This window comes from Capsicum annuum, chromosome 12 (assembly GCF_002878395.1).
Source record: "Capsicum annuum cultivar UCD-10X-F1 chromosome 12, UCD10Xv1.1, whole genome shotgun sequence".
Classification (NCBI taxonomy): Eukaryota; Viridiplantae; Streptophyta; class Magnoliopsida; order Solanales; family Solanaceae; genus Capsicum; species Capsicum annuum.
The window spans coordinates 39,180,559-39,205,981 of NC_061122.1; the positions used below are offsets into that span (position 1 = coordinate 39,180,559).

The window sequence follows — 25,423 nt, forward strand, 5'->3', positions numbered from 1 at the left end:
TATTAAATTCATAAGAATGTACCTATCTGCTGGACAGAATGCCCGACTCCATCTCTCGAAACCGACACTTGCGAGAAATTCTACCACCTTGGGATTCACATCCGCTATTTGATTGAAATGGTCTAAAAACTCCTCTCTACAATATGCTTTAGCTGCTCTATAAAAAAGGATGACGACCCTTTCGTTGTGGTAGTTGTTTCGAATGTTCTCTCTAAGATGCCTGATGCAACAACCAAAGTAAGCTAAAGTGAAGAAAAGTGAACCTATCTTTGGAACACTTGGATGTCTATTCGATACAAAACACAACTCTTCAGTATCTTCGATGCAACTTCGCAGTTGTTCAAAAAAAAATCCATAAGAGGCATCACATTCCTTGTCTGCTACACAAAAAGCGACATGAAAGATGTGATTCTCCGCATCCTGCACCACCGCTGCTAGCAGAACTCCATTATACCTGCTCCCCAAGAAGGTACCATCGACGGCTATGCCTTTTTTCAAATATCGAAAACCTTGAATCTATGCACCATAGGATATAAAAAAGTTCTTAAACCTTCCGTTTTCATCCAGATGCAATGTCGTCTTACTTTCATGATTTGTGGACTCAATCATGTAATGGTAGGCATCCAGGACTGCATACCCATGCTGAGTGTCCCCCTAACCAGGTCCTTAGCAATCCCTATGGCCATATATATATCTTTCAATAATTGACCAGGACACCCAAATCCATAAGGAGTTGATTGGCCGTAACCCTTGTTGAAGGGCCTTTGCCATCAAGGAAACTACTCTTGAAATATTCACTAAGGACCTTTGCCGTGGCGTGAGGATTTTGGCACGAGATATGCTCTTAACCACATGTGTGATGCTTTTCATGTTTATGAATGACGAATCTGTTAGAACTTGCGTACTTCACTGCTCTCAACCACCACTTGCAGTTCGAATTAGCACATTTAAAGCAAAAGACACTACCCGAATTAATCACCTTCTTTATTTTGAAATCCTTTTTCAAGCAAGAAATAAACAAAGTGTTAGATAGTTCATTTTTGTCCTTGAATGACATTCCAATAAAAAAACAGGTCCCGTCGTCTTAAAGATTTCCAGACTGTGTCGATTAAAAAGAATTACATATTATATTGGTCACATCAACGGGCGTAGGTGTTTGATCATCATCTGGAATATTCATGTCTAGATCATCCAACCTATCATCAAAGAAGTCTTCTTGTTCTTGGTTTTTTACGTTCTGGTTCTTATTCTCTCTCATCTTTTCAACCATGTACACCTTTAACACCGGCCTGTTGAATCACTTAGATAAGCACGCAATCGAACCTTATCGGTTATCTTGAAAGACAGTACCCTCGGATTTTCAAAGAAGCTGTGCATGTAGCTGATGATGAGTTTTTTTGGTTGACAATTAAGTCCAAAAAAGATGATGATTAAGTTCACAAAATCATCATACAAAACATCACTTTGGACTGACATAACTATCGTCTCTAGCATTTCACGCTCCTTCCAATGCCATACATATCGATTGCTCTTCTCGATCCATTGACCATGACAATCTATCTCTATTGTTATTGATCCCTCCATTAGTGATACCTAAATAAAGTCATTTGTTAAAAAAAGTTGATAGTGATTTCATAGTGCCGTGAATGAATCCCAACAGATGTGTAATTTGTTGCAATAGGTAAGTGATCAGTTGCAACAAATTACTTACCTGTTAGGATTTATGTTACGTTCCTGAATATCTGTTGCAACAGATGAAACGCCTGTTAGGATTGATATTACAGTACTAAATCACCTTTAAAGCTGATTCCAACAGATGAGTGACATGTTGCAACAGATAGTTAACCTGTTGCGACAGATGACTTACCTGTTGCAACAGGTTAATAATCTGTTGTAACAGACATTTACCCTGTTGTAACATACAACACTTCTATTGGAATTGTGTTCAGGTTCTGTTGCAACAGGTTACTAATCTGTTGAAACAGATATTTATCATGTCACACCAGATAACTAATTTGTTGCAACAGATGCGTCAAATGTTGCAATAGATAACCCATCTGTTTAAACATGAATCCAACATATCAGTCTTTCGTTGAAATAGATGTCTCATCTGTCGCAACAGATGATTTATCTGCTTAAACAAATGGATCTTATGTTAGATTCATGATCAGGTTCTATCCATTGTTAGAAGAACAACAACACAGTAGCAGTTACCCAGATGACAAATTTAACTAAAAATTATAATTTGACTTACCAAGGTCTCCTATGAAGTAATGTCAAAGTGGAAAGTGATGTTGAAACAAAATTTGATCTAAGAAATTGGTCAAATGGTAACAGTAGCGGTAACAACAATAACAACAACAACAAATGGTCAACAAGAAAAGATGAAGATGAAGTAGAAGATAATGATAATAAAGTAGAAGATAATGATAATAAAGTAGAAGATGATGAATAAAGCAGCAACAACAATGAACAACAAAAATAGAGAGAGAAAACAATAATGGATAAGAAGAGAGAGAAAAACTGTTTTTCTCTCCATTTTCTATTATATAGGTAAATATTTAAATCAAAATATAAATTTAAAAACTTAATGGCAAATTTCCACAACTTTTTTTATTCACTCAATTATTAAATCTCATTTTAAAAATTTTTGTCCCAAAGCAAAGAGAGTATCGGAATAGTTGTTGAGCCTCGACACAAAATCCCCACAACTCGAATTTCACCTTTGCAGAAGGAGGTGTTTGTTCTTTGGATCAGCCGCCATGGTAATGCCAACATCTCTTCCGTTTCCTTATCAATTTAACCCAATAACCCCATTTCTCTCTTTAATCTTTTTCCCCAATAGTTCTGTGTTTGATCTAGTGAATTGTTGTTGCTATTCATGCTTAATTATAGATATATTTATAAAAGTTTCCACATGTTTTTTTTAATGATTTGTTCTATTTGGTTTCGTATGTGAATCTGATTCCGGATCTTGCTGTGCAAAATATACAGCAAAACGTTTGAATATTGTTATCTGTGTTTTCTCTAAATTAATTGTTTCTTGATCTCATGAGGATTGGGTTCTATAGATCAATTCCAATTTCTCTGGATGCACAAAAAAGGGCACGATATGATTTCTTCTCATCTGTCCTAGTTTTAGTGGACAGAGTTATATGGTACCTGTTGTTGCTAGTGGGAGGTGACATTTATCATGTGCAATTAGTTGAGTTGCACGCTGAAAAGCACAACTGTAAAAAGAAAATTTTTTTAATCAACGTGGTGTCCGCACCAACTTGCTCTTACCTCGGCTAATTGCATGAAATACGTGCCACCTCCCACTAGCAACAAGTACCAGGTAATTATATCCACCAAGGTTGGGACAAATGAGAAGAAATAACCTAGTGTTTGTTTCTGCTGGGATTTGAACCTGATACCTTATGATTCTCCACCTACTTCATTTGACCACTAAGACACACCCTTAGGTGCAAGGGGTCTCAAACATTTGGTGTATATTTCCTTTTAGAATGGTTGATAGATGACTAGGGATTTGTTTTCTGTGAAGTGTAAGAAAAATCTTGGATTACGTGGAGGAATTCTTGAGCTTTGATAGATTGTCTGTAATTGGATAAGAAAAGTGATGAGCTTTATGGTTTTACTTTTTAGGTTGAGCGATCGATTTTTGAGGCTCTGAAAATGAAAAGGTTGAGCTAATGAGTGCTATTCATATGAGCCGAGCGAATATTGGAAACAGACCCCACTTGTGGGTCTATACTGGATATGCTATGCTGTTAAATTCTTGAGGATTATTTGATGTTTGGGACCTGTAAAATTTAGGATTGAGGAGAGAGATGTAGTTCTTAGGTGATGAGGGTACTTGAAGGGCAGCTGTGAATAGTCCAACATACATATCAAAATATTATAGCCTGTAGCAGTAAGAGGATCTGAGGAGGATAATAGAGTGTATGTATACTGGTTTTGTTCTCCTGGATTTCTACTGTGATGAAGATGAATAGGATGAGTAGTTTAGGAGGAAGCAATTTGTTCTTGCAATAGATTGAGTATGCATTTATTACTTACTTTTTCAACATTTAGATTATGCGCCCAACATCGTTCAAGAATCAAAACATCTGGAACAGAAACATCAACATCTGAACTCGAAAGCATGTATACAACTTTGTTGATTGACTTTGTATATCAACATCATTCCATCAAGTTTGTGAATTCCAACATCCATCCAAATCCAAAGTCCAGCCATGTGGTATTGGGAGAGCAACTACGACGATAAATTGGACATTCAACAAGTAAAGAGCATAAGTTAAAAACCGAAAGCTACCCTACTAACCAGGAAAAGGAAGCATATATCACTCTTTTGACTATGGCATGTCATCAGTCAAACTCTGCTGTGGAAAAAAACATAGTATTTAAGTAGAAAGCGTAGAAAGACAGGCCCATTATACACCGAGTATCAGACCGTGCGCCACAAGTACTCAGGGTTTTTATATTATAAAAGGATTCAGAAAACCACAGACAGTGGATATTGCATGCCTTTGGGAAAATCAAAACGATCCCGGAGTAATTATGTTTGGCTGTCAATCTTTTAACTTGTTTATGGCAATAGCTTTATTTTGTTACAACTTCACAGATGCAAAATGCTATATTTTCTACTACAGCATATATCAGCCGCAGTATAGCTAATAGCTCTTGTTTCTTCCAGATTCATTTTGTGCTGCTCATTAGCCGACAGGGAAAAGTGAGGCTAACCAAGTGGTATTCACCATATACACAAAAAGAGAGAACCAAGGTATTTCTTCTGGCCTTCTTAAGATAGGATACATTGAATATCTTAGGTGTTTACTTGATTTCCTCAAGGAAACTGATTGTTTGTATCTCAGTCTAGTGATTTTGTATTGAGATCTTAAACAAGATGTTTTTATCAATATGATTTAGGGATGACAATGTGGTGGAAGCGCCCACCTCACATTCTCAGTTCACTGTTACTTCACATATCTGTCACTAGTTTGGTTTTTTTGCAATATGATAAGTAAATGCCTTTTCCTCTTTCCTCAAGGAAATTGTTCTAGAGGCCATTTTACTTTATATCTCTCAAGAAGCTTCATTAAGTGGCAGATACGAGTGGGAACTCCCTTCTCTTTGGGGTGTAAGCTTGCTTGTACCCTGGATTTATCTTTTTGTTTCTTCAAGGAACTCCTGCTTCTCCTTAAGAAACTATAGGAAAGATTGTCAGCAATATACATAGAAATCATATGGTATTGCATTATAACAAATACTGATTGTTCTTATCAAGAGAGGGATGGAGGACCAAACCATGAAGTAGTTGGATTATTGTGCTTTGAAGATTCTAAATATCATGAGTGTTTTGACTCTGTGCTGTTGACTGAATTATTAGAGTACTGAGGGAGGGAGGGATTACCAAACCATGAAGTAGTTGGGTTACTGTGCTTTGAGGATTCTAAATATCATGAGTGTTTTGATTGTGTGGTGTTGACTGAATTATTAGAGTACTGAGGTGGAGGGAGGGAGGGAGGGCTGCAAAGATTACCAAACCATGAAGTAGTTGGATTGTTGGGCTTTGAGGATTCTAAATATCACGAGTGTTTTGATTGTGTGGTGTTGACTGAATTATTAGAGTACTGAGGTGGAGGGGGGGGGAGGGAGGGAGAGTTAACGAGAGTTTGGTTATCATAATTGAGAATTCAACTAGTCAGATAAATCATGCAGTTAAAAGAAGGCACAAAGAGTGCTTCCAGGGCTCAGTTCAAGTGACAAAGGTTGAGGGACTTGTGAGTTAGGTCACAGGTTCGAGCCTTGAGCCATTTGAACTAAGCCTGAAATTTAAGTGGAGAAGGGTAGAGGGGTAGGCCATTATCCCCGAGAGAGAGAGTGAGAGTTTGGTTATCATAATTGAGAATTCAACTTGTCAGATAAATCATGCAATTAAGAGAAGGCACAAAGAGTGTTTCCAGGGCTTAGTTCAAGTGGCAAAGATTGAGGGACCTGTGAGTTAGGTCATAGGTTCGAGCCTTGAGCCATGTGATCTAAGCCTGAAATTTAAGTGGAGAAGGTTAGAGGGGTGGGCCATTATCCCCAGTTTTGAAGGTTGCGGTTGGTCCTAAGGGTTGGCCCCTATGGATTTCTCAGTCATAAAAGAAAAAGGAGAGGGTATAAAGAGCCTGAAGGGAAGTTCTGAATATAGGGGTAAAAAAATACGAAGCTTTCATGCCCGAAAAATAAGATAAAGAAATCAGAAAAGGCATGGAATAAAACTTGATTGCTTGCTTTTAGTCTTTATTGTTTTCCAGTACTATCTGTTCTATTTTTGTTTGCTGCCACAGTGACTGGGTCTTGCAATTATTCAAGCCATTAAATCGTAGTAGAGGGATGTGAATAAATTTCCTTTTTGTTAAGGTTGATAAGTCAATAATTATTCCACTTCTTTTTTTTTTTTAAAACTGGTAACATAATTATATACGCAATATTTTTCATTCCTGCAAATGCTCTTCTTTTTCTTTCTTGTGCATCCATGCACAGTACTGATTATGCAAAAGTTGTTTTCCTTAATTTAGTAGTAACATGTTACATTTCGATGCAACTCTCCTAAGGTAATCCGTGAACTAAGTGGTATGATTCTCACTCGAGGACCAAAGCTTTGCAATTTTGTTGAGTGGAGAGGATACAAAGTTGTTTATAAAAGGTAAAGGCAGTCTAATTTTATTCCCAAATCACGTCTTACGGTTTGCACTTTAATTAGGTAGAATATATTTATCTTTTCTCCCTGTAAAAAAAATACATTAACTTCCAATTTTCTTATGGGCTGTTAATTTAACAGATACGCGAGCTTGTATTTTTGTATGTGCATAGACCAAGAGGACAATGAGTTGGAGGTCCTGGAAATCATACACCATTTTGTTGAGATTCTGGACCGATACTTTGGAAGCGTAAGGCTCTCAAACGCTTAAGAAGATGGCATCACTTCTTAGTTCTGTTTTATATTTATGTTGTTGGCTTTCTTTCCCATCAGGTCTGTGAGCTGGACTTAATCTTCAATTTTCACAAGGTATGTTCATTGAATTTGCTTAGGGATTTCTGCAATCTATGTCTTCACTGTCTCTCTCCTTCGCCTAACTTTTACTGTTTTTCTTGTTGATGTTGGTGACATTTATGAGCACTTCTTGGGGCTTATATAGATATATTTCTAGCAATATAGAGAGTGCATCCATGACATGGTTTATTATTAAACAAAAAAGCTGGAGGTTAAGGTTAAATTTGTAAGGTAACTGGAATCAGAATTATTTGTAAAACATGTTCCCTTGAACTTTGAGTAGACTACAGCACAGTTTCAGGTTATCATGTGATTCCTCTCCTACTTCCCCTCTCCCTTTAATCTCCCGCCTATATCCTAGCTCTTGTCTCTAAAATTGTGCTTTGATCTAAGACGGAACAAAGGGCACTCAAAACCTCAAATCATCTTATTTTCCTTGTTAAATCAGCCCTTATTTTCTTTGTTTAAACTGTGTATAGATTACCTTTCTCCCAATCTGAGAGTTAGTGCTTTGCTTGCTCAAAATTTTGTGTAATACATGTAACTTCCTCTTCATCATCATAAGTTGGGTGTTAGAATTTAGAAATGAAGATCTAAGATATTTGAAAGTTATATTTGATGCAGAATCATATTTTGCAAAAGAGCAGATCCTCTGTTAACGTTTAATTACTAAGCCGTCCAGGGTGTGAGCACGCTTGAGTGACGGGGTCCATTTGGCAGTCATAACTTTAGTCGGTGAATTTGTTATCCAGTAAATAAGAAATATTCTCCAAGAACTATGAATTTAACATGCCACCAAAAGAAGAAAAAAACACTTTATAGCAATGTAAAGAAGAATTGTATTAGTTCCACAGACACAACAGTTTGATACAAATAAAATTCGAAGACAAGTCCTTGGGTTCTCCAAGAAAACAGTACTGATTGTTACTTACCTTTTCTCAATAAGCAAAACAAGTGATTATCTATGATCCAAACTCTATCTTGTTGGAATAATTCAATCTGAGAAAGAATTATATACTTTATTTGTCTTTACTCTTACTATTCACATTTTTCCATATAAAAAAGTTAGTCCATGACGTGTATCTTTTTTTTTTTTCCAGTAAATTTTCTTTAGCTATTGATGTATATAGTATGCAAAAGTTTGCAACTTATATTAGCCTTTGTTCGTAAAATGTGCATATTTCAACTGTCCACAGACTGTTCGCAATAGAATGTGAAAGGGGGTTTATTGTGAAACTTGTCTTGGAAAAATCTTACATCGGAAACAAAAAGAGAAATTTAGGCGTCTTATAAAGGAGAGTTTAGGTTTCAAATGTTGAGACACCTTTTGGATTAAGGTCCAAGGGGACAAAACCGTGGGGCCTAAAAGGCTTGAGGTGGCCCACAAGGATTGGGCTAAAGTGGACAATACCTTGGTAATTAGGCCTGAACCATGATAGGTGGTACCAGAGTCAGCACCTCCCGTAGTATGATGGTGGGGGAAACATCAGCAAGGACCTTGAGTCCTTAAAGGTGGGTTGAGTATAACAACAATGGACAGCTGTTGGTTGAACTTGAAATGAGGCTCGCCGTGTCACTTGTTTTAGGCAAGCAAATTTAGAATCCCATGTTTAGTTTCTTTTTGGGTTAAAGCCCACGAGGACAAAAACACAAAGTCCAAAAGTCTTAAGGTGCCCTAGAGGACAAAGTGGGTTAGGCGTGGACCATGACATATGGTGTCACAGGTAGGATCTCCCGTAGTACAATGGTGGAAAAAAACTTAGCGAGGTCAATGAGTCCTTGGGGGTGGGTGTTGAGTGTAACGGTCCACGGACCATTAGTTGTTGAACTCAAAATGGGGTAGAAAGTTGCTGTAGGCAAACCCAATTTCAGATTGGGAGGATAAAGTTTAGGGGCCATGTAAGGGCGAGTTCAGGATTCAACTATTGAGGCATCTTTTGATTTATAGTCCAAAGAGACAAAATTGTGACACACCGGAAACTGTTAAGGTGGTTGTGGATTGGGAGAAAGCAGACAATACCTCGTCTGTTGGGAAGGGCTGTGCCAGGTGCTACAGAGCCGATGGCTTCCGTAGTATGATGGTGGGAAACTTCAGCATCCTTGCTGAGTCCATAAAAGGGGTGGGCATAATAGCCCACGGACCGCTGAGTTGAACTAGAGAGGAGGTTTGCTATGAAATTGGCCTTAGGAAAATCCCACATCAAAATCGGGGGCAAAATTATGAGACATACAGGGGTGAGTTCCTGATTCAACTGTTGAGATGCCTTTTATGTTAAAGCCCAAGGCGACAAACCGTGAGGCTCAAAACCCTTGAGGTGGCCTAGAGGTGCCGGGCGAATGCGGACAGTAACCGTGGCAGTTTGACTGTTGCATTTGTGTTAGAAACCCTACATAACTTATTTTTAAACTAAACGACCTCGAACAATTAATGAGTTTATGCAGAAAGCTAGATGTATGACGTATAAATATTTTTATATCTGGCCATGTATATTGTAAGGGCAAATATCTACCTACTACAATGCATCGGAAAACTGCATTTCTTTCTGAATTTGAAGGATATCAATGCATTTCTTTCTGAATTTGAAGGCTATCATTGCATTTCTTTCTCCTATGCCCATTTTTCAGTATTTTTTTTTTTGACTTGCACCGGGTATCCGAGACTCTTCGAGTCCCGACTAATCCTGAGGGTGCACAGGCCCTCAGCAAGGAGTTTCCCGCAAGTGCACCACGGGTAATTCAGGGTTTTCACCTAGTCCGATGGCCATCAGAAATTGTTTGCACCTAGTGGGAATCGAACTTGAGACCTTGAAAGGGAGCACCCCAAAGCTCAAGCCAATTACTGCCAGGCCAACCCCTGAGGGTTTGCCCATTTTTCAGTATTAATAGCCTTTCAGTGAAGATAGTCGTGTAATGCAGCACCACAGCTTGTGATTTGGTATTAACAAACTGGGGCAGTTATACAGTGAGATGAGGGTTGAGTGTAACAACCCACGGACCATCAGTTGTTGAACTCAAAAGAGGTAGAAACTTCCCTAGGGCAAATCCCATATCAGAATGGAAGGGTAAAGTTAGGGGCCATTTAAGGGCGACTTGGGATTCAACTATTGAGGCATCTTTTGAGTTAAATCATAAAGAGACAAATTCATGACGCCGAAAAGCATCAAGGTGGATAGATGGGTTGGGAGAAAGCGAACTATACCTTGTCAGCTGGGCTTGGGCTGTGACAGGTGATATCAAGTACCTTCCCTAGTAAGACGGTGGGGAACCTCAGCGTCCTCGCTAAGTCCATAAAGGGGGTGGGCATAATGGCCCACGAATCGCTGAGTTGAACCGGAGAGGAGCTGTGACAGGTGGTATCAAGTACCTTTCCTAGTACGACGGTGGGAAACCTCAGCGTCCTTGATAAGTCCATAAAGGGGGTGGGCATAATAGCCCACGAATAGCTGAGTTGAACCGGAGAGGGGCTTGGCTGTGAAATTTTCCTAGGAGAATCCCGAATCAAAATGAGGGGGGAAATTTGGAGCCATATAAGGGTAAGTTTAGGATTCAACTATTGAGATGCCTTTTCTGTTAAAGCTCAAGTTGACAAACCGCGATGCCCAAAAACCTTGTGGTGTCGGGCAATAGCGGATAATAATCTTGACAGTTGGGCTATTGCATTTGTGTTACAATCCCTGCCTAATTTGTTTTTAAACCAAATGACATCGAAGTCTTAATGAATCTATGCAGACATTTAGATGTATGAGGCATGAATATTACATATCTGGCCATTTATATTGTGAGGGCAAAGACCTACCTACTACGATGCATACCAAAACTAATAAGGAAATATTATGCTGAATTCAAAGGCTATCAATGCAGTTCTTTCTCCTATGCCTATTCTTCTGTATTAATGGCCTTTCAAATGATGATATTTGTGTAATGCTGCACCATAGCTTTCATTTGGTCGTAGTACAATCTGGGGCAGTTGCACAATGAGATGGGAGTTCTAGCTGAACACTGAACTAATTGAAATGCTTCGATTTTGAGGGAGTCGATTCATATTGCTTCCTGTATAAGTAAAGGGCCCTTTTCATCGTCTTCTCTCTGTTTAATACACAGAAGTTTGCTACTTTCTGTATTGCTTTCTGATTGAACTTGATTACTTGCTTCTCAGTGATTCTGTCTATCTTGCATTTTCATATACACAACTTTTGAGATTATACTTTATATATTCCTAAACCACGTGAATGATTTGGCAGGCGTACTATATATTGGACGAGCTTGTTATAGCTGGTGAACTCCAAGAATCAAGCAAGAAAACTGTTGCACGTCTTATTGCTGCACAGGTACTCTTCATTACACACTTGATGATGCATTTCACAGGTAAAAATGCAAATATCCTGTGCTAATCTTGAAACTGGATCGTGTCAACAACTTGCAGGATTCTTTGGTCGAGGCTGCCAAAGAGGAGGCAAGTTCTCTTAGTAACATCATTGCACAGGCCACTAAATGAGGGGGTATCCAGGTGTTCAAGTTTTTTCGAGTGCATTTAAGTTTTTCATATTGTTCGTTGCTGTAATCCGATCTTGTTATGACATTATTCGTTTAAATTCGTAGTTAAATAGTTTGGAATTTCTTGATAGTAATGAGTTTTCTTCTAAACTAAGATGTAATAGCCGTTTCTTCCTGCACTTATTAGTTGTAATTTTTTGAATTTTTTCTGTTTAATTTCTGATCAAAACACAATTTCTGAAAATAATAACAATATGAAATCACATGGGACGAGAAAATATTACTGTGAAGTTAAATAAAGCAAACTAGGATTAAATCAATTTACTATGCTAAAGAGCAAAAAGGAAGTAAACAGTTTCCTTTTCGTACATAACCTACCCCTGTTTTAATTTATGTGACACCTTCAAGTTTCGAGATTCAAATAGGTTTTTTCTTTGACTGTAACTCTTTCCTATATTTGTTAAATATTTAAATTGTTAATTGTTGTAACTTAGAAGTATTTTTGCATAGTTTTCAGATAAGTAAATTTTAGTTCAGAAATCATAAAGATTTCACGCTTGAATTCATTAGACAACTAGGTTACACATAACATGAAGCCATATCCACCTATTTTGAAGTTGACAATTATTCGGCGTTCTCAGTATCAGTTGCATTCGGAAAGAATACAGAGAACAAGATTTGTTAATTAGGAAAAAGACGAGGGGAAGATCCAAAAACATGTTGGTGTGTCCCAAATTTTGTCACGGTTGGAAGTCCAAAGAAAAGGAACTGATTGAGTCAAGAGAGAGAATCTCAACAAACTTTGGCATGAGCAGGAACAGAATTTTATTAGAATTTCATCTTCAAAAAATAAACTTAGATCCCAAATTACAGTATCTAGGAATTTTTTTGGATGGCTACGTTGTTTAATTTCATACAAAAATGCTATTGAGGAGTATAAATAGAAAAACGGAAGGCTTATATTTACCAATGAGCGACAGTGGTCTGGTGATAGAATGGTTCCATGCATAGTATATACCTACGTTCAACTCCCAAGTTGGTCATTCCAGAGAATCATCAATCTGCGGTTATCAAAAATATGGGAAATTTGGATTGAGTCCATTGGTTTTCCTGACCGGGGTGATAATTTCTGATAAACCTTTGGAGCATTTGGGATGTAACAGAGCATAGAAGTTGATCTGTAACTGAGCATGGGAACCCAATAGAATAAGACAATTTATTCATTTCAAATTTTAGTCAGTACTACCGCTACTGCTTTTTGTTACTCATAATTCTGCTGCAGTCAGAGGCGGGCTTGTGGAGATCATGGTAGTCTCCTAAGAGGTTAAAATGGTAAACGGAAAGGCATCGAGATTTTCCTTAATCTAAATGGTTTGGACTTGGTTTTAATTGGTCATTAATGGCGGATCCACAGCTATTAGTAGGGGGGTGCATGTGCACCTGTTAACGTCCAAAAAAATTATACGCATACATGTGTATATACCTTCAGAAATTGAGATATAGTTAATAGTGCACCCACAAATGAATGCTAGTGCACCTTGCTGTGCTTGCTGAAGACATCGCATCCATCCGTGTGACTAGGGATCGATTCCTGGGTCACGCAACATTTTCTCTTTTACTTCCAATCTTCAGATTAAAGGCTTACTACTACATTAAGTTGAATGTTAGTGTACCTTGATGCGTTGGTTGAAGCAAATGCTTCTGTCCATGTGACCAGGGATCGATCCCTAGTAGCACAATATTTTTTCTATTACTAAATTTATAACAATATTTTTTCCATTACTAAATTTATAACATCAATATGTTGGAATGGGGATTCGAACCTGCAACCATCCCACGAAGTAATCCCCTTGACCATTGAACTACTACAAATAATTATCCAAAGATCTTAAGAATAAACCTCATATTATAACAAAGTAAAGTTATTAGCTTACAACTCATACTTGTTCTACATATTTATTTTTTCAGTATTGTTTATGTCTTTGACGACCAATTGAATATGATAACATCTCTTAATCGACACTGAAAGTTTTTCTAATGTCTTAAGATAATATTGTGCACCACAATATTATCAAAAGCAACAAGTGTAAAGAAGTTTCACGGTCTATTGTGTTTAAGCACAAAGTACAAATAAAACGTGAAATTTAACCAAAAAAACAGCATAAAGAGAAAAAAATATAAATATATGTCTAGTCCAAGACTAAAATATAAGCATGAATGACAAATATATGATTTTTTATTTTTTTTTGATAAAGTGAATAGTCCGTCTCTTAAGAAAGCCTCATTGACTGACAAGGAAAAGTATGTATTAGAAATTAGAACCTAAGTTGCACATAAGTGAGGCGCTCAACATATTTTGAGTCTTGCTTTGAGGCTTATGCACGCCATTGACAATACCGGTGCACCCACAGACTTCAAATCCTGTGTTCGCCTCTGGCTGTAGTTTTAGAATTACAATAAATAAATCATGTCATTAGACATCCTAGATAAGCTCCCTTGCTTGAACCTTTTTATTAAAAAATAGCTCTACCAGAAGTCGAACAACAGCTAGCAAAAACCTGTCCAAAACTTCATATAACAAACTTCTAACGGGAAACACCATCTTTTGGTTCCATATTACCCCATCTCCATTTTTCACTTGGCAAATACATGCCATCAACACCTTAAGAAACAGGCTAAATAGGAAAGAAATTAACACCCAAAATACAGTAGCGATTCTATAGAAACTACAATCAAAACAGATAGGTATATTATCCTAAACATTGAAAAGCACAACTAAGCAAAGACTAACAAGTAAATTCAAGTGTCTCCAGCCTTTGACAAATCCTGGTAAACATTCAAAAGCACAATTAAGCAAAGTCTAGCAAGTAATTCAAGTGTCTCCAACCTTAGACAAATTCTGGTAAAAACATCAGTTGCCATAAAATGCATATTGAATTTGAAGCCTCAGTTCGACCTAGAAATATTCACCTTAACCCTTTTGAGTAAAAAAATAAAGCTATCTATGCACTATTGGGACATTCAGCGCTCAGAACCAAGTCTCTAGCAGCTTCATTGGCTTCTTCATAGATATGGTAAACTGCACAAGTTATACATTTCAGCAAGTCAAAAACTTCCGTCAACTTGTGCATGGTCGTTTCATTTGGCTCAGGGCGACCATTAACATATTGGACAAGTATAACATTATCGGACTCCACAATCAATTTCTCTGCATTTGTCCTTCCTTCCACGCATCTGGCCAACCCAAGCTTCAAGGCCTCTATTCCAGCAATCACATTGTCTTCAACATCAATGTCACCCTTATACATATCAAAACACTTCCCTTTTTCATCTTTGAAGATGCCGCTACATCGCCCTATCTGATCACCCTTTGTACCAATTCCACAGATGTTTAGCTTAATCCAACCTGGAGGATGAGGAACCTTGTTGCATCTTAAACGACGAGGCCCACGCTCAACACCAAAAATATTTGCAAATTGCGTTCCAGTCAAATGATCCTTTCCCATATCTTCCAAAAATACGTCTTCAAGATACCTGTGACACAAAAGATAAAAGTTACATCATTAGGGATATATGTACATCTTACCCTCCTATTGTTCCTTAAACTCACCTCTATCACTTTATAGCTTTCTTTAAGAAAATAATTTAAAAGTACTTTGTATAATCCAACCAACAAAATCTCGATTCACCAACTAGCACTTAAATCAATCACATGTGTAAAGCCCATCTTATCAGTAGGAGAAAGAAATGGAACAATCAGTAAAGGGCTAATGACTTCAATTACGTGCTAATTGGCAGCACCTTTGTCTCCCAAAATCAACATAACAACAATAGAGAACTGCATTAAATAATATCTAGTCTCACATCTAAGTACCTTTGCATGTACAACCAATACCATTCCGGTTTGTCAATGTCAATCTTGGGATCCACATCAAAGAAATGCCAGGCAATCTCTGTTGAGAACAAATTAGCATACATCTGACTGTCACTAGTTTTTATGTCAATCTCAGTTGTGAAGTCGAGAACTTCCAGTAAGCGTAGTCTTGTTTCTAGATTTTGACTAGCTTGTGGCATTTCGGACAACATAGTGCGAAATGAGTTTGTCAGCAAACAGATCTGGTTAAGACAAGATGAAGACCAATTTGCTCCCAACAGGTTGCCAACAAGATAAAAATAAGGATTAGGCATGTAGAATATTGTTGGTCTCTGAGCTGTCCTTTTACAATTTTCATCAACGGTGAGAACCTCAAGACCTAGTTTTTTGAACACTATGATATCAGCTGGAGACATGCAGGGATCATATATTTCTATATTGTCAATCCAATTGGGAAAATCTTGTTTTAGTAGGAGAGCTACAGCAAGCTGAAATTGGGAACGAAAACTGTATTCGGTGCTTCCCAAACCATAGATTACCACCTGAAACTTTTTAGAGGAACCTAAAAGGCCAAATATTTTTTTTTGGATTGTGTCATTCTCTTTGAGATCCAATCGCATTCCCGTATAGAACTTAGAGTTCTCAACATTCTTCTTCACCAGTTCAATCTCTTTAAGCAGCCTTTTTGCTTCATCTTTTATGTGAAACTCAACATTTGACTCCATATTCTCACCAAAATCCATCTTTATCAGGTTCAAATTTAATGTTGGCCTCTAGCAGTTTAAACCCTATCTGAAACAGCTAAAATGCAGCTAGAATCGCTTGTGCTCTGGTCTTGGTACAAACCTGCAAGTCTAGAATATAAGTACAAAATCATTAGCAGGTTGACGTACTTTTCCTGAAAAAAGATGCATTTCGTATTAGCTGCAACTGAAGAACTTCTTATATCAGAGTTGCCACAAACAAGTCACGTTAGCAAAGCCAAAGCTACTGGTATGTTGTTGTTTATTGTTCATCAGATGATGTACATCCCACAAGATCAGTTTGAACTCAAATTGTTCCATCTAGGTGTGTTTCAACCACCTAGTTCAATTGCCAGTACAAATTCAGAATGAATTACTCAAAATTGAGACCCTGAAAGTGCTAAATCACAAGTCTAATTTGAAAGAAAAAACAGAGTCCGTATAACAGAGTCAGATTTTCATCTCTCTATCAAAAGTATAAGTCTTTATATATTTCATGCATATAACAAGCAGTTCAACAACCAAAAAACAACTGCTTTTGTGGAATTAAAATGAAGATGCAAACAAAGGAAGAATTGAACACAGAAATTATAGGACGATGCTGGATGGTAATTGTAGATCCTTCACCAATCGAGTTCAAACAATCAATATTACGAACAGAATTTAACGGAATTCTCACAGAACACATACAACAATTTGGTTGTTTTACTAAGTGGGTTAAAATTATCTGGAAATGGTAGATCCTTCAAACAATATCACGAATGAAATGAAATTATTTCATGTGGATAACAAGCAGTTTCAAATTAAAATAGTTGCTCTTCTGGACTTAAAATGAAATGGCAACAAAGAAGCTGTTGAACACAGAAATTATAGGACAATGTCCAGCAATTCTAATGTACTGTCGCATTACTCATTTACTAATGAAATCACTTAGCTACGAAAAAACAATTATAGGACGATGGAAACACATAAAATTAGCTAGATCCTTAAGTCGGAATGGTAAATCTTTAGTCGTATTTAAAAAATCAGTATTTCGCACGCATAACAGAATCCTCACAAAACACATACTACCATTTACTTTTACAAACAAATAAGAAAAATGAAAAGTTCTGTATTTCATCCGGATAACAAGCAGTTCAACTCCAGCAAATCAGCAAGAAAGGACAATGGAAATGCTAGATCCTCAGAAAACACATACTGAGTATATTTTGGTTTTACTAAAAAATGTGAGTAAAAGAGGAGATACTGACAGCAACAAATTAAAGTCGGTGAAAATCAGGAAATTCTTAATCCTCCAATTGACTTCAAACAATCAGTATTACTAACGGAACGTAAAATGAATGTCACTGAACAACAATAAAGTCGGTGAAAATTATCTGGAATCAATCCTCAGAAAATGGAGTTCAAACAATCACTATTATGAACGGAATTAATCCTCACAAAGTTAAAAGAGTTGCTCTTCTGGAATTAAAATGAAATGGCAACAACAAAAGAACTCCTGAACAGAGAAAAATCAAAACACATAAATAACATTTGAACAGAGATTCGAACAATCAATGTTACGAACAAAATCCTCAGAGAACACACACTACTGCAATTTAGTTTTACAGCAGCGAAGTCTGTGTTTTCATTTGGATAACAAGCAGCTCAACAAAAGAACATTTGAACACAGAAAATTGTTGATCGAGTTCAAAGCAATCAGTATTAGGAACGGAATTAATGCTGATAAAAGAGAAGATAACTGACAATAACAAAGTCGATGGGTAAAACTCAGCTGCAGTGCGTCGCCATTGAAGAGCTATTTTCAATCCATGGGATGAAAAGGCTTCAAATAATACAGAATTTATGGAATTGTAGTTGATTTTCAGCTTCAACAAGCTTAATATAAAAGGAAATGAATGGGAAAAACGGTTTTCTGATCCATCAAAAGAATTTGGTTGTGTGAGAGAAGAGTGCAGTGCTCCAAATACTTTTGCTACGCGCCCTTTGACTATTATAACTGCCTCTCCCACTTGGCAACTATTGTGCTTACATGGCACATAGAAAAAAGAATAACCCAAGCAATGCATGTTATGTTATTTGCATGATGGGGAAATGAATTTTTTTGAGAAATAAAAACCACGTTTCATACCCAAATTCATTCATTTTATGCAACTGTGGCTTCTACTCCTTCCTCCATGAAACATCTTTCATATTCCAACAGTATAATTTTTCAAAAAATTTTAATGATAAATTCGGATATGGAAAGGAGCCCAAGAATAAAAAAAAGAATTTAGGCCTTATGGGTAATAGGACCCAGTAGAGCTTTTGGTAAAGTTCGAGGATATTTGTGCCTTCTTTTTTTCTTCTTTTTTAATTTTGACTCTGAATTTTTGATTTAAAATCTTTAAATTTTGTGAACTAACATTACATATTAAAAAATGATAAATTTAAATTGATTTTATAAAATGGCCTTGAAGGAGTGTCTTGGCATAATTATAACGTTGTTATGTGATTAATAGGTCATGAATTCGAGCAGTAAATATAATCTCTTGCTAAAAATACTTTAAGGTAAGAATCCATATATATAAATCCTTATGATCCTATCCCAATAAATTAAAATATCCGTCCCTTGTGAATTAATACACTCAAATGTTCTGTTTCATTTTTTTTTTTATCCTTTAAAGTTTCTATTTTTTTATACCATAAAAAAGGTTTTTGCTATCAATATTTTTTGAGATATAATGATTAAAAACGCACACGAATTGTCATTTTTTCACGAATTTCATATATACCTTCATTGTTATTTTTTTGCGAATTTCATATCTTCATTATTAGTTGTTCTTTTTTCATATCTTAACTATCAACACATTTCATTTTTCTACATGAACTACCATCACCTGTATTTTAAAATACACCTAATTAAGTAGATAGTATTAATTCAAGTAAGAAAAGGAAAAACTGATACTATTGTGGCCAACACACATGCAAGTATATGTAGTCGTATAATATAATTAGTAATATAGGATGTTAAGTCTAGATATTGCATCAATAGAGAATTATCAAATTCATCATCTAATTTGAATTATTATTTCAACCACCCAGTAAGAAACAAACAATTTTGGAATGTTTACTCCGCCAAAACTAACTAGGAAGGACAATAAAAATTATAGCAAGCTCAAAATAATTTAATTTTAATTAGGTGAAAAAGCGATCCACTAAACAACATAAATGACACTACTATAGGAATTAATTACTCCCTCTCCCACAAGTTTTTGTTAGGTTGTGGAGCTGATTAATATGTGACGTACTGTTATATATTAATGTTCACGCGGTTCAACCTCCGCGGTAAGGTTGCCGGGGTGTGTGGGGGGCGGAGCCTCCCACTCGAAGGTGGGGTTCGGGGTAATTGTACATACTCCAAGTCATTAATATAAATAGCCTGTCCGCCGTGGAGGTTACCCACGGGTGTTACACAAAATTAATTCTCTCTCTCCTAAAGAACTCTCTCTCTAGTTTTCTTCATCCTCTCCACAGATTTAGTGTGTGTAAACTGCTAATCGATCCTAACAATTTTCATATTACATAATATCCTATTAAAAAATGAGGCGAATACATTGTGTAATCGTATACATGATTAATCGTGAATACAATTGTAGACCAGTAATCCTCTAAATACATGATACATGCGGGTAAATGTTAACGCGTCCAATTACATGATTAAGGTTGTTCGAGTTCGAAGTTTTGATAAGTGAAACTCTAGACAATGTGCTAAAATTTTTAAAAATTCTTACAGTTGTGAACGTGATAACTAAGTTATAGTATATAATGTGAAGATACACCTATTTCCATGTTGACGTTTACTTCAGTGTTTTGAGTGTCAGCTCCATTTGGAAAGAATGCAAAGAACAAAATTTGTTTATTGTAGAAAAGATGAACAAAATAGAATATTTAAATCCCGGAAGACGATTGGAATTTTAAAGATAATAGATTAAGGAATGTGTATTACAGTGTAAGAGTTTTCTTGGAAGTTCGTCATTTAGTTTCATGCAAAAATACAATTGAAGAGTATAAACAAAAAAAATTAAATTGAAAGTCTTATATCAGTGAGCGGCAATAGTCTTTCCGATTTCCACACAGGCATCTTGAAAGAGATGGGCAATTTGGGATGAAACTGAGCATTAGAAGCTGATCTGTAACTGAGGCCATTTCACATGCTAATTACAATTCTGGGACTGGGAACCCAATAGAATACACAATTCTGCTGCAGTCTTTGGATATCCTAGATAGGTTCCCCTTCTTAAACCTTTTAACCTGTATAACGTTGCAAATTATAATCCATAAAAGAGACTACAGCCCATAAATACTTTCTTCTTATCTTTGTCATAATAAAATCTTTCAACACCCAAAAACACAGAAGCAATTTTGTAGAAACTACAGCCGCAACACCCAAAAACGCAGAAGCAATTCTGTAGAAACTACAGCGGCAACACCCAAAAACACAGAAACAATTCTGTAGAAACTACAGCCAAAACAGACGGGTATGTTATTCTAAACATTAAAAACCACAATTAAACAAAGACTGACAAGTAAATTCAAGTGTCTCCACAACCTTTGGCGAAAACATCAAGTTGACATAAAATGCAAATTGAATTTGAAGCCTTAGTTCAACCTAGAAAGATTCACCTTACCCCTTGAGTCAAAAACAAAGCTATTTATTCACTATTGGGATATTCAACTCTCTGAGCCAAGTCTCTTGCAGCTTCATTGGCTTCTTCATAGATATAGTGATGAACCACACAAACTTTATTGGCATCCAGTAAGTCGAAAATTTCCTTCAACCTGCACATAGTTGTTTCATTTGGCTCAGCTAGACCATTAACATAATGGACAAGTATAGCATTATCCGACTCCACAATCAACTTTTGTGCAATTGGCTTTGCTTCCATGCATCTGGTTAACCCAAGCCTCAAGGCCTCTAGTCCAGCAATCACATTGTCTTCAACATTAATGTCACCCCTATAGCTATCAAAACACACCCCTTTTTCATCTTTGAAGATGCCACTATATCGTCCTGGCTGATGATCCTTTGTACCAATACCATAAATGTTTAGCTTAATCCAGCCTGGAGGTGGAGGACTCGCTTTGTATCTTAAACGACGAGTCCCACGATAATTACCCGAATATTCTGCTAATTCTTCACCAGTCATATCGCCTTGCATATCTTCCAAAAATTCTTCTTCAAGATGCCTGCGACACAAATGTTAAAAGTTACATCCATAGCGATATATGAAGTGCACCTTACCCTCCTATGGTTCCTTCAACTCACCTCCATCACTCTATAGGTTCTTCTAAGCAAATCATTTCAAAGTACCTTGCATAACCCAACCAAAACAATCTATATAACCCAACTAGCTCTTAAACCAATCACATGTGTAAAGCACATCTTATCACAAGGAGAACGAACTGTAACAATCATAGGAAGACAGAAAGTAAAGGGCTAATGACTTCAATTATGTGCTGCTAATTGGCAGGACCTTTGTTTCCCAAAATCAACAGAACTGTATTCAATAATAAATGGAAAGTTCAGTATCTAGGCTCACATCTAAGTACCTTTGAATATCCAACCAATACCATCCCGGTTTGTCAATGTCAGTAGTGGGATCCACATCAAAGAAATGCCAGGCAAATCCTGAGAACAAATCAGCATACATTTGATTGTCACCAGTTTTGATGTCAATCTCCGTTGTGAACTCAAGAATTCTCTTGAAGCATAGCTCTGCTTCTAGAGTAGGGCTAGATTGTGATGTAATGGCCAGCGTATTGTGAAATGAGTTTGTCAGCAAAGAGATCTGGTTAAGACAAGACGAAGACCAGTTTGCTCCCAACAGATTGCCAACAAGATCACAAAGAGGATTAGGCATGTAGAATATTGTTGGTATCTGAGCTGTCCTCTTACAATTTTCATCAACGGTGAGAACCTCAAGACCTAGTTTTTCGAAAACTATGATATCAGCTGGAGACATGCAGGGATCATATATTTCTATATTGTCAATCCAATTGGAAAAATCTTGTTTTAGTAGGAGAGCTACAGCAAGCTGAAATTGGGAACGAAAACTGTATTCGGTGCTTCCCAAACCATAGATTACCACCTGAAACTGTTTATGGGAACCTAAAAGGCGGAGAAAATCTTTTTGGATTATGTCATTCTCTTTGAGATCCAATCGCATTCCAGCATAGAACTTAGAGTTCTCAACATTCTTCTTCACCAGTTCAATCTCTTTAAGCAGCCTTTTTGCCTCATCTTTTATGTGAAACTCAACATTTGACTCCATATTTTCACAAAAATCCATCTTTATCAGGTTCAAGTTTAATATGGGCCTCTAGCAGTTTAAACACTATTTGGAACAGCTAAAACGCAGCAAGTATATCTTGTGCTCTGTTCTTGATAAAACCTGCAAGTCTAGAATTTAGAGTACAAAATTATTAGCAGGATGAAGTACTTCTCCAGAAAAAAAATGCATTTATCATCATCTACAACTGTAGCAATCAATTGAAGAATACTTCAATGAGCATTTGTGAAACTTCCAAATAACTTCTTATTTCAGAGTTTCTCCAAACAGATCACTTCACTAAAGTTACTGAGGTATTTTTTGTTATTGAAAGATATACGATCCGACATGATCGGCCTAAACTCAAATTGTTCCATCTAGGTCTGTTTCAACCACCTAGATTAATTGCCTGTACAAATTCCCAAAGAAGAATGAACTATGAAAATTGAGACCACGAAAGTGCACACTCACAGATCTAATCAAAAAGAAAAAACAGTCTGTATATTAGAGTTAGATGTTCGTCTTTCCCTCAAAATTATAACAGAGGTTGTATATATTTCACGTGGATAACAAGCAGTTCAACAACAGAAAAACTATTGCTCTTCTGGAATTAAAACGAAGATGCAACAAAGGAACATTTGAACACAGAAATTATAGGAGGACGCTAATGATAGATCCTTCACCAATCGAGTTCAAACAATCAAGTATTACAAACAGAATTTAACGGAATTCTCACATAACACATACAACAATCTGGGTGGTTTACAAAGTGGGTTAAAATTATCTGGAAATGGTAGATCCTTCAAACAAACGAACAAAGCAAAATGAAATTATTTCATGTGGATAACAAGCGGTTCAAATTGAAATAGTTGCTCTTCTGGACTAAAAATGAAATGGCAACAAAGGAACATCTGAACACAGAATTTATAGGACGATGTCCAGCAATTCTCCATTTTATGTACTGTTACATTGTTCATTTAGTAATGAAATCACTTGGTTACACATAAATAAATGCTAGACCCTTAAGTAACAATCAGTATTAGGAACACAATTTAATGGAATCCTCACAAAACACATACAACAATTTAAGCTTACAAACTGCCGGAGAAAAACAAATAAGAAAAATGAACCGGAGTCTGTATTTCCTCTGGATAACAAGCAGTTCAAACAGCGAAAGAGTTCCTCTTCTGAACTCACAATGTATTGGCTACAAAGTACGACGGAGATGCTTGATCATCAGAAAACACACACTACTATATTTTGTTGGTACGAAAAATCTGGAAACAGTAATTCCTTGACCAATGGAGTTGAATCCTCATAAAATTAAAAGAGTTGCTCTTCTGTAATTAAAGTAAAATCGCAACAACAAAGGAACTCTTGAACAGAGAAAAATCAAAACAGCTGCAGCGAAACAGCAAAAAAAGTCGATGGAAAAGCTAGATCCTCCAAAATCACATACTGACAATATTTCTTTTAAAACCAAAAATTAGAGTGAAAAAAGAGATACTAACAGCAACAAATTAAAGTTGGGTGAAAACTGGAAATTTTAAATTCTTCAATTTACTTCAAACAATCAGTATCACGAACAGAAAGTAAAATGAGTGTAGAAGAGCGAAAAATCAGTTGATCCTTGAGTTGAATTCAAACAATTGCTCACAAAATTGAAATACTTCCTCTTCTGGACTTGAAAATAAAATGGCAACAACGAAAGAGCATCTGAAGACAGGAAAATCAAAACACATAAGGAACTTTAACGATCCTTCAGTGGAATTCGAACAATCCTCACAGAAATACTACTACAAGTTATGTATTTATAACATGCTGTTCAACAAAGGAACATTTGAATACAGAAATTGTTGATCAAGTTCAAAAAACCTTTATCACGAACAAAATTGATGCTCAATCACTATTACCGACGCAATTTAATGAAATCCTCAGAGAACGCATACTACTAAAATTTAGTCTGTATTTCATCGAGCAGTTCAACAAACTAAGGAACATTTGAAGGCAGAAAATTATTGAAACAATCAATAATACGAACGGTTAGTCAATCCTCATAAAACAAAAACTACAAGTATGAGGAAAAGAGAAGATACTGAAAATAACAAAGTCTATAGGTGAAACTGTTGCCTCAGTAAATGGCGCCTCTCTTCCAATTCGCCATTGAAGAGCTACTTTGATTTAATAGAGAATTTATGGAACAGTAGTTGATTTCAGCTTCATATCAATGGGAAGGAATGAAAAAACGAATACTTTTGGTGAGAGAATAATACAGTTAGAATTGTGCAGTGCAGTGCTCCAAATACTTTTTGCCTATAACTGCCTCTCCCACTTGCCAATTATAAATGCTTACGTGTCACAGAATAAAGAATAACAAAACATTTTGTGAAATAACAAAACACGTTCAACACATAAATTCATTTCGTGCAGAGTACCTCAACTTATATATGACACCTTTAGAATTTTAGGAGTTAAATTTTTTAATTTTGACAGTGAATTCGGATATGAAATTCAATTTATATCTCACATATGATACTTTTCAGACTAACGCCTCATTTGTTTGCACTTAATGGAGGTTTGAATCTGAATGGTTCAGACTTCAGATCATTAAGTGAATTTGTTTTTTTATTACATAAGATTTAACTCTTAATACATCTAATTATTTATATTTGGAACCAAGTCTTAATGTCATTAAGGATTCTTGTGTTGGATGATATTCGCCATCACTCTATCTATAATTACCAAGATATTCGCCATCACTCTATCTATAATTACCAATCACCACCATTACCACCTCTGCAACCACCACCCACCACCATCAACCGCCATCACCAACCACACCCACCATCACAATCACCATTGAAAATCAATATCGCTACCAACCACTAGTGTCAGTCGCTACAAAACCTACTACCTCAACTATTCTAATTATATCCATCGTCACTGCAAATGCTAACAC

The 25,423-nt window shown here is 36.4% G+C and overlaps 3 protein-coding genes across 4 annotated transcripts; 1 reads left to right on the forward strand and 2 right to left on the reverse strand.

Annotated features, from left to right (window-relative positions):
* Nucleotides 1–2,578: 2,578 nt before the first annotated feature.
* On the forward strand, nucleotides 2,579–11,738 carry LOC107851269 (AP-1 complex subunit sigma-1). The gene is made up of 7 exons (XM_016696221.2): nucleotides 2,579–2,765; nucleotides 4,697–4,783; nucleotides 6,603–6,694; nucleotides 6,830–6,938; nucleotides 7,022–7,057; nucleotides 11,284–11,370; nucleotides 11,466–11,738. The coding sequence occupies exons 1-7, from the start codon at nucleotides 2,763–2,765 to the stop codon at nucleotides 11,535–11,537; spliced, it is 486 nt and encodes a 161-aa protein (XP_016551707.1). The 5' UTR covers nucleotides 2,579–2,762; the 3' UTR covers nucleotides 11,538–11,738.
* Nucleotides 11,739–14,351: 2,613 nt separating this feature from the next.
* On the reverse strand, nucleotides 14,352–18,341 carry LOC107849939. 2 transcript variants are annotated; one of them, XM_016694455.2, is made up of 3 exons: nucleotides 17,900–18,341; nucleotides 15,411–16,256; nucleotides 14,352–15,070 (listed from the first exon to the last, which is right to left on the reverse strand). In XM_016694455.2, exons 2-3 carry the CDS (start codon nucleotides 16,151–16,153, stop codon nucleotides 14,539–14,541), a joined length of 1,275 nt encoding a protein of 424 aa, XP_016549941.1. In that variant the 5' UTR covers nucleotides 16,154–16,256; nucleotides 17,900–18,341; the 3' UTR covers nucleotides 14,352–14,538. The 2 variants fall into 2 exon arrangements, with proteins under 2 accessions (XP_016549941.1, XP_016549940.1); XM_016694454.2 differs by having other exon boundaries at nucleotides 15,411–16,264.
* A 2,237-nt stretch (nucleotides 18,342–20,578) lies between these two features.
* LOC107849738 (SRR1-like protein) lies at nucleotides 20,579–24,761 on the reverse strand. The gene is made up of 2 exons (XM_016694298.2): nucleotides 21,746–24,761; nucleotides 20,579–21,382 (listed from the first exon to the last, which is right to left on the reverse strand). The coding sequence occupies exons 1-2, from the start codon at nucleotides 22,483–22,485 to the stop codon at nucleotides 20,848–20,850; spliced, it is 1,275 nt and encodes a 424-aa protein (XP_016549784.1). The 5' UTR covers nucleotides 22,486–24,761; the 3' UTR covers nucleotides 20,579–20,847.
* Nucleotides 24,762–25,423: the final 662 nt, after the last annotated feature.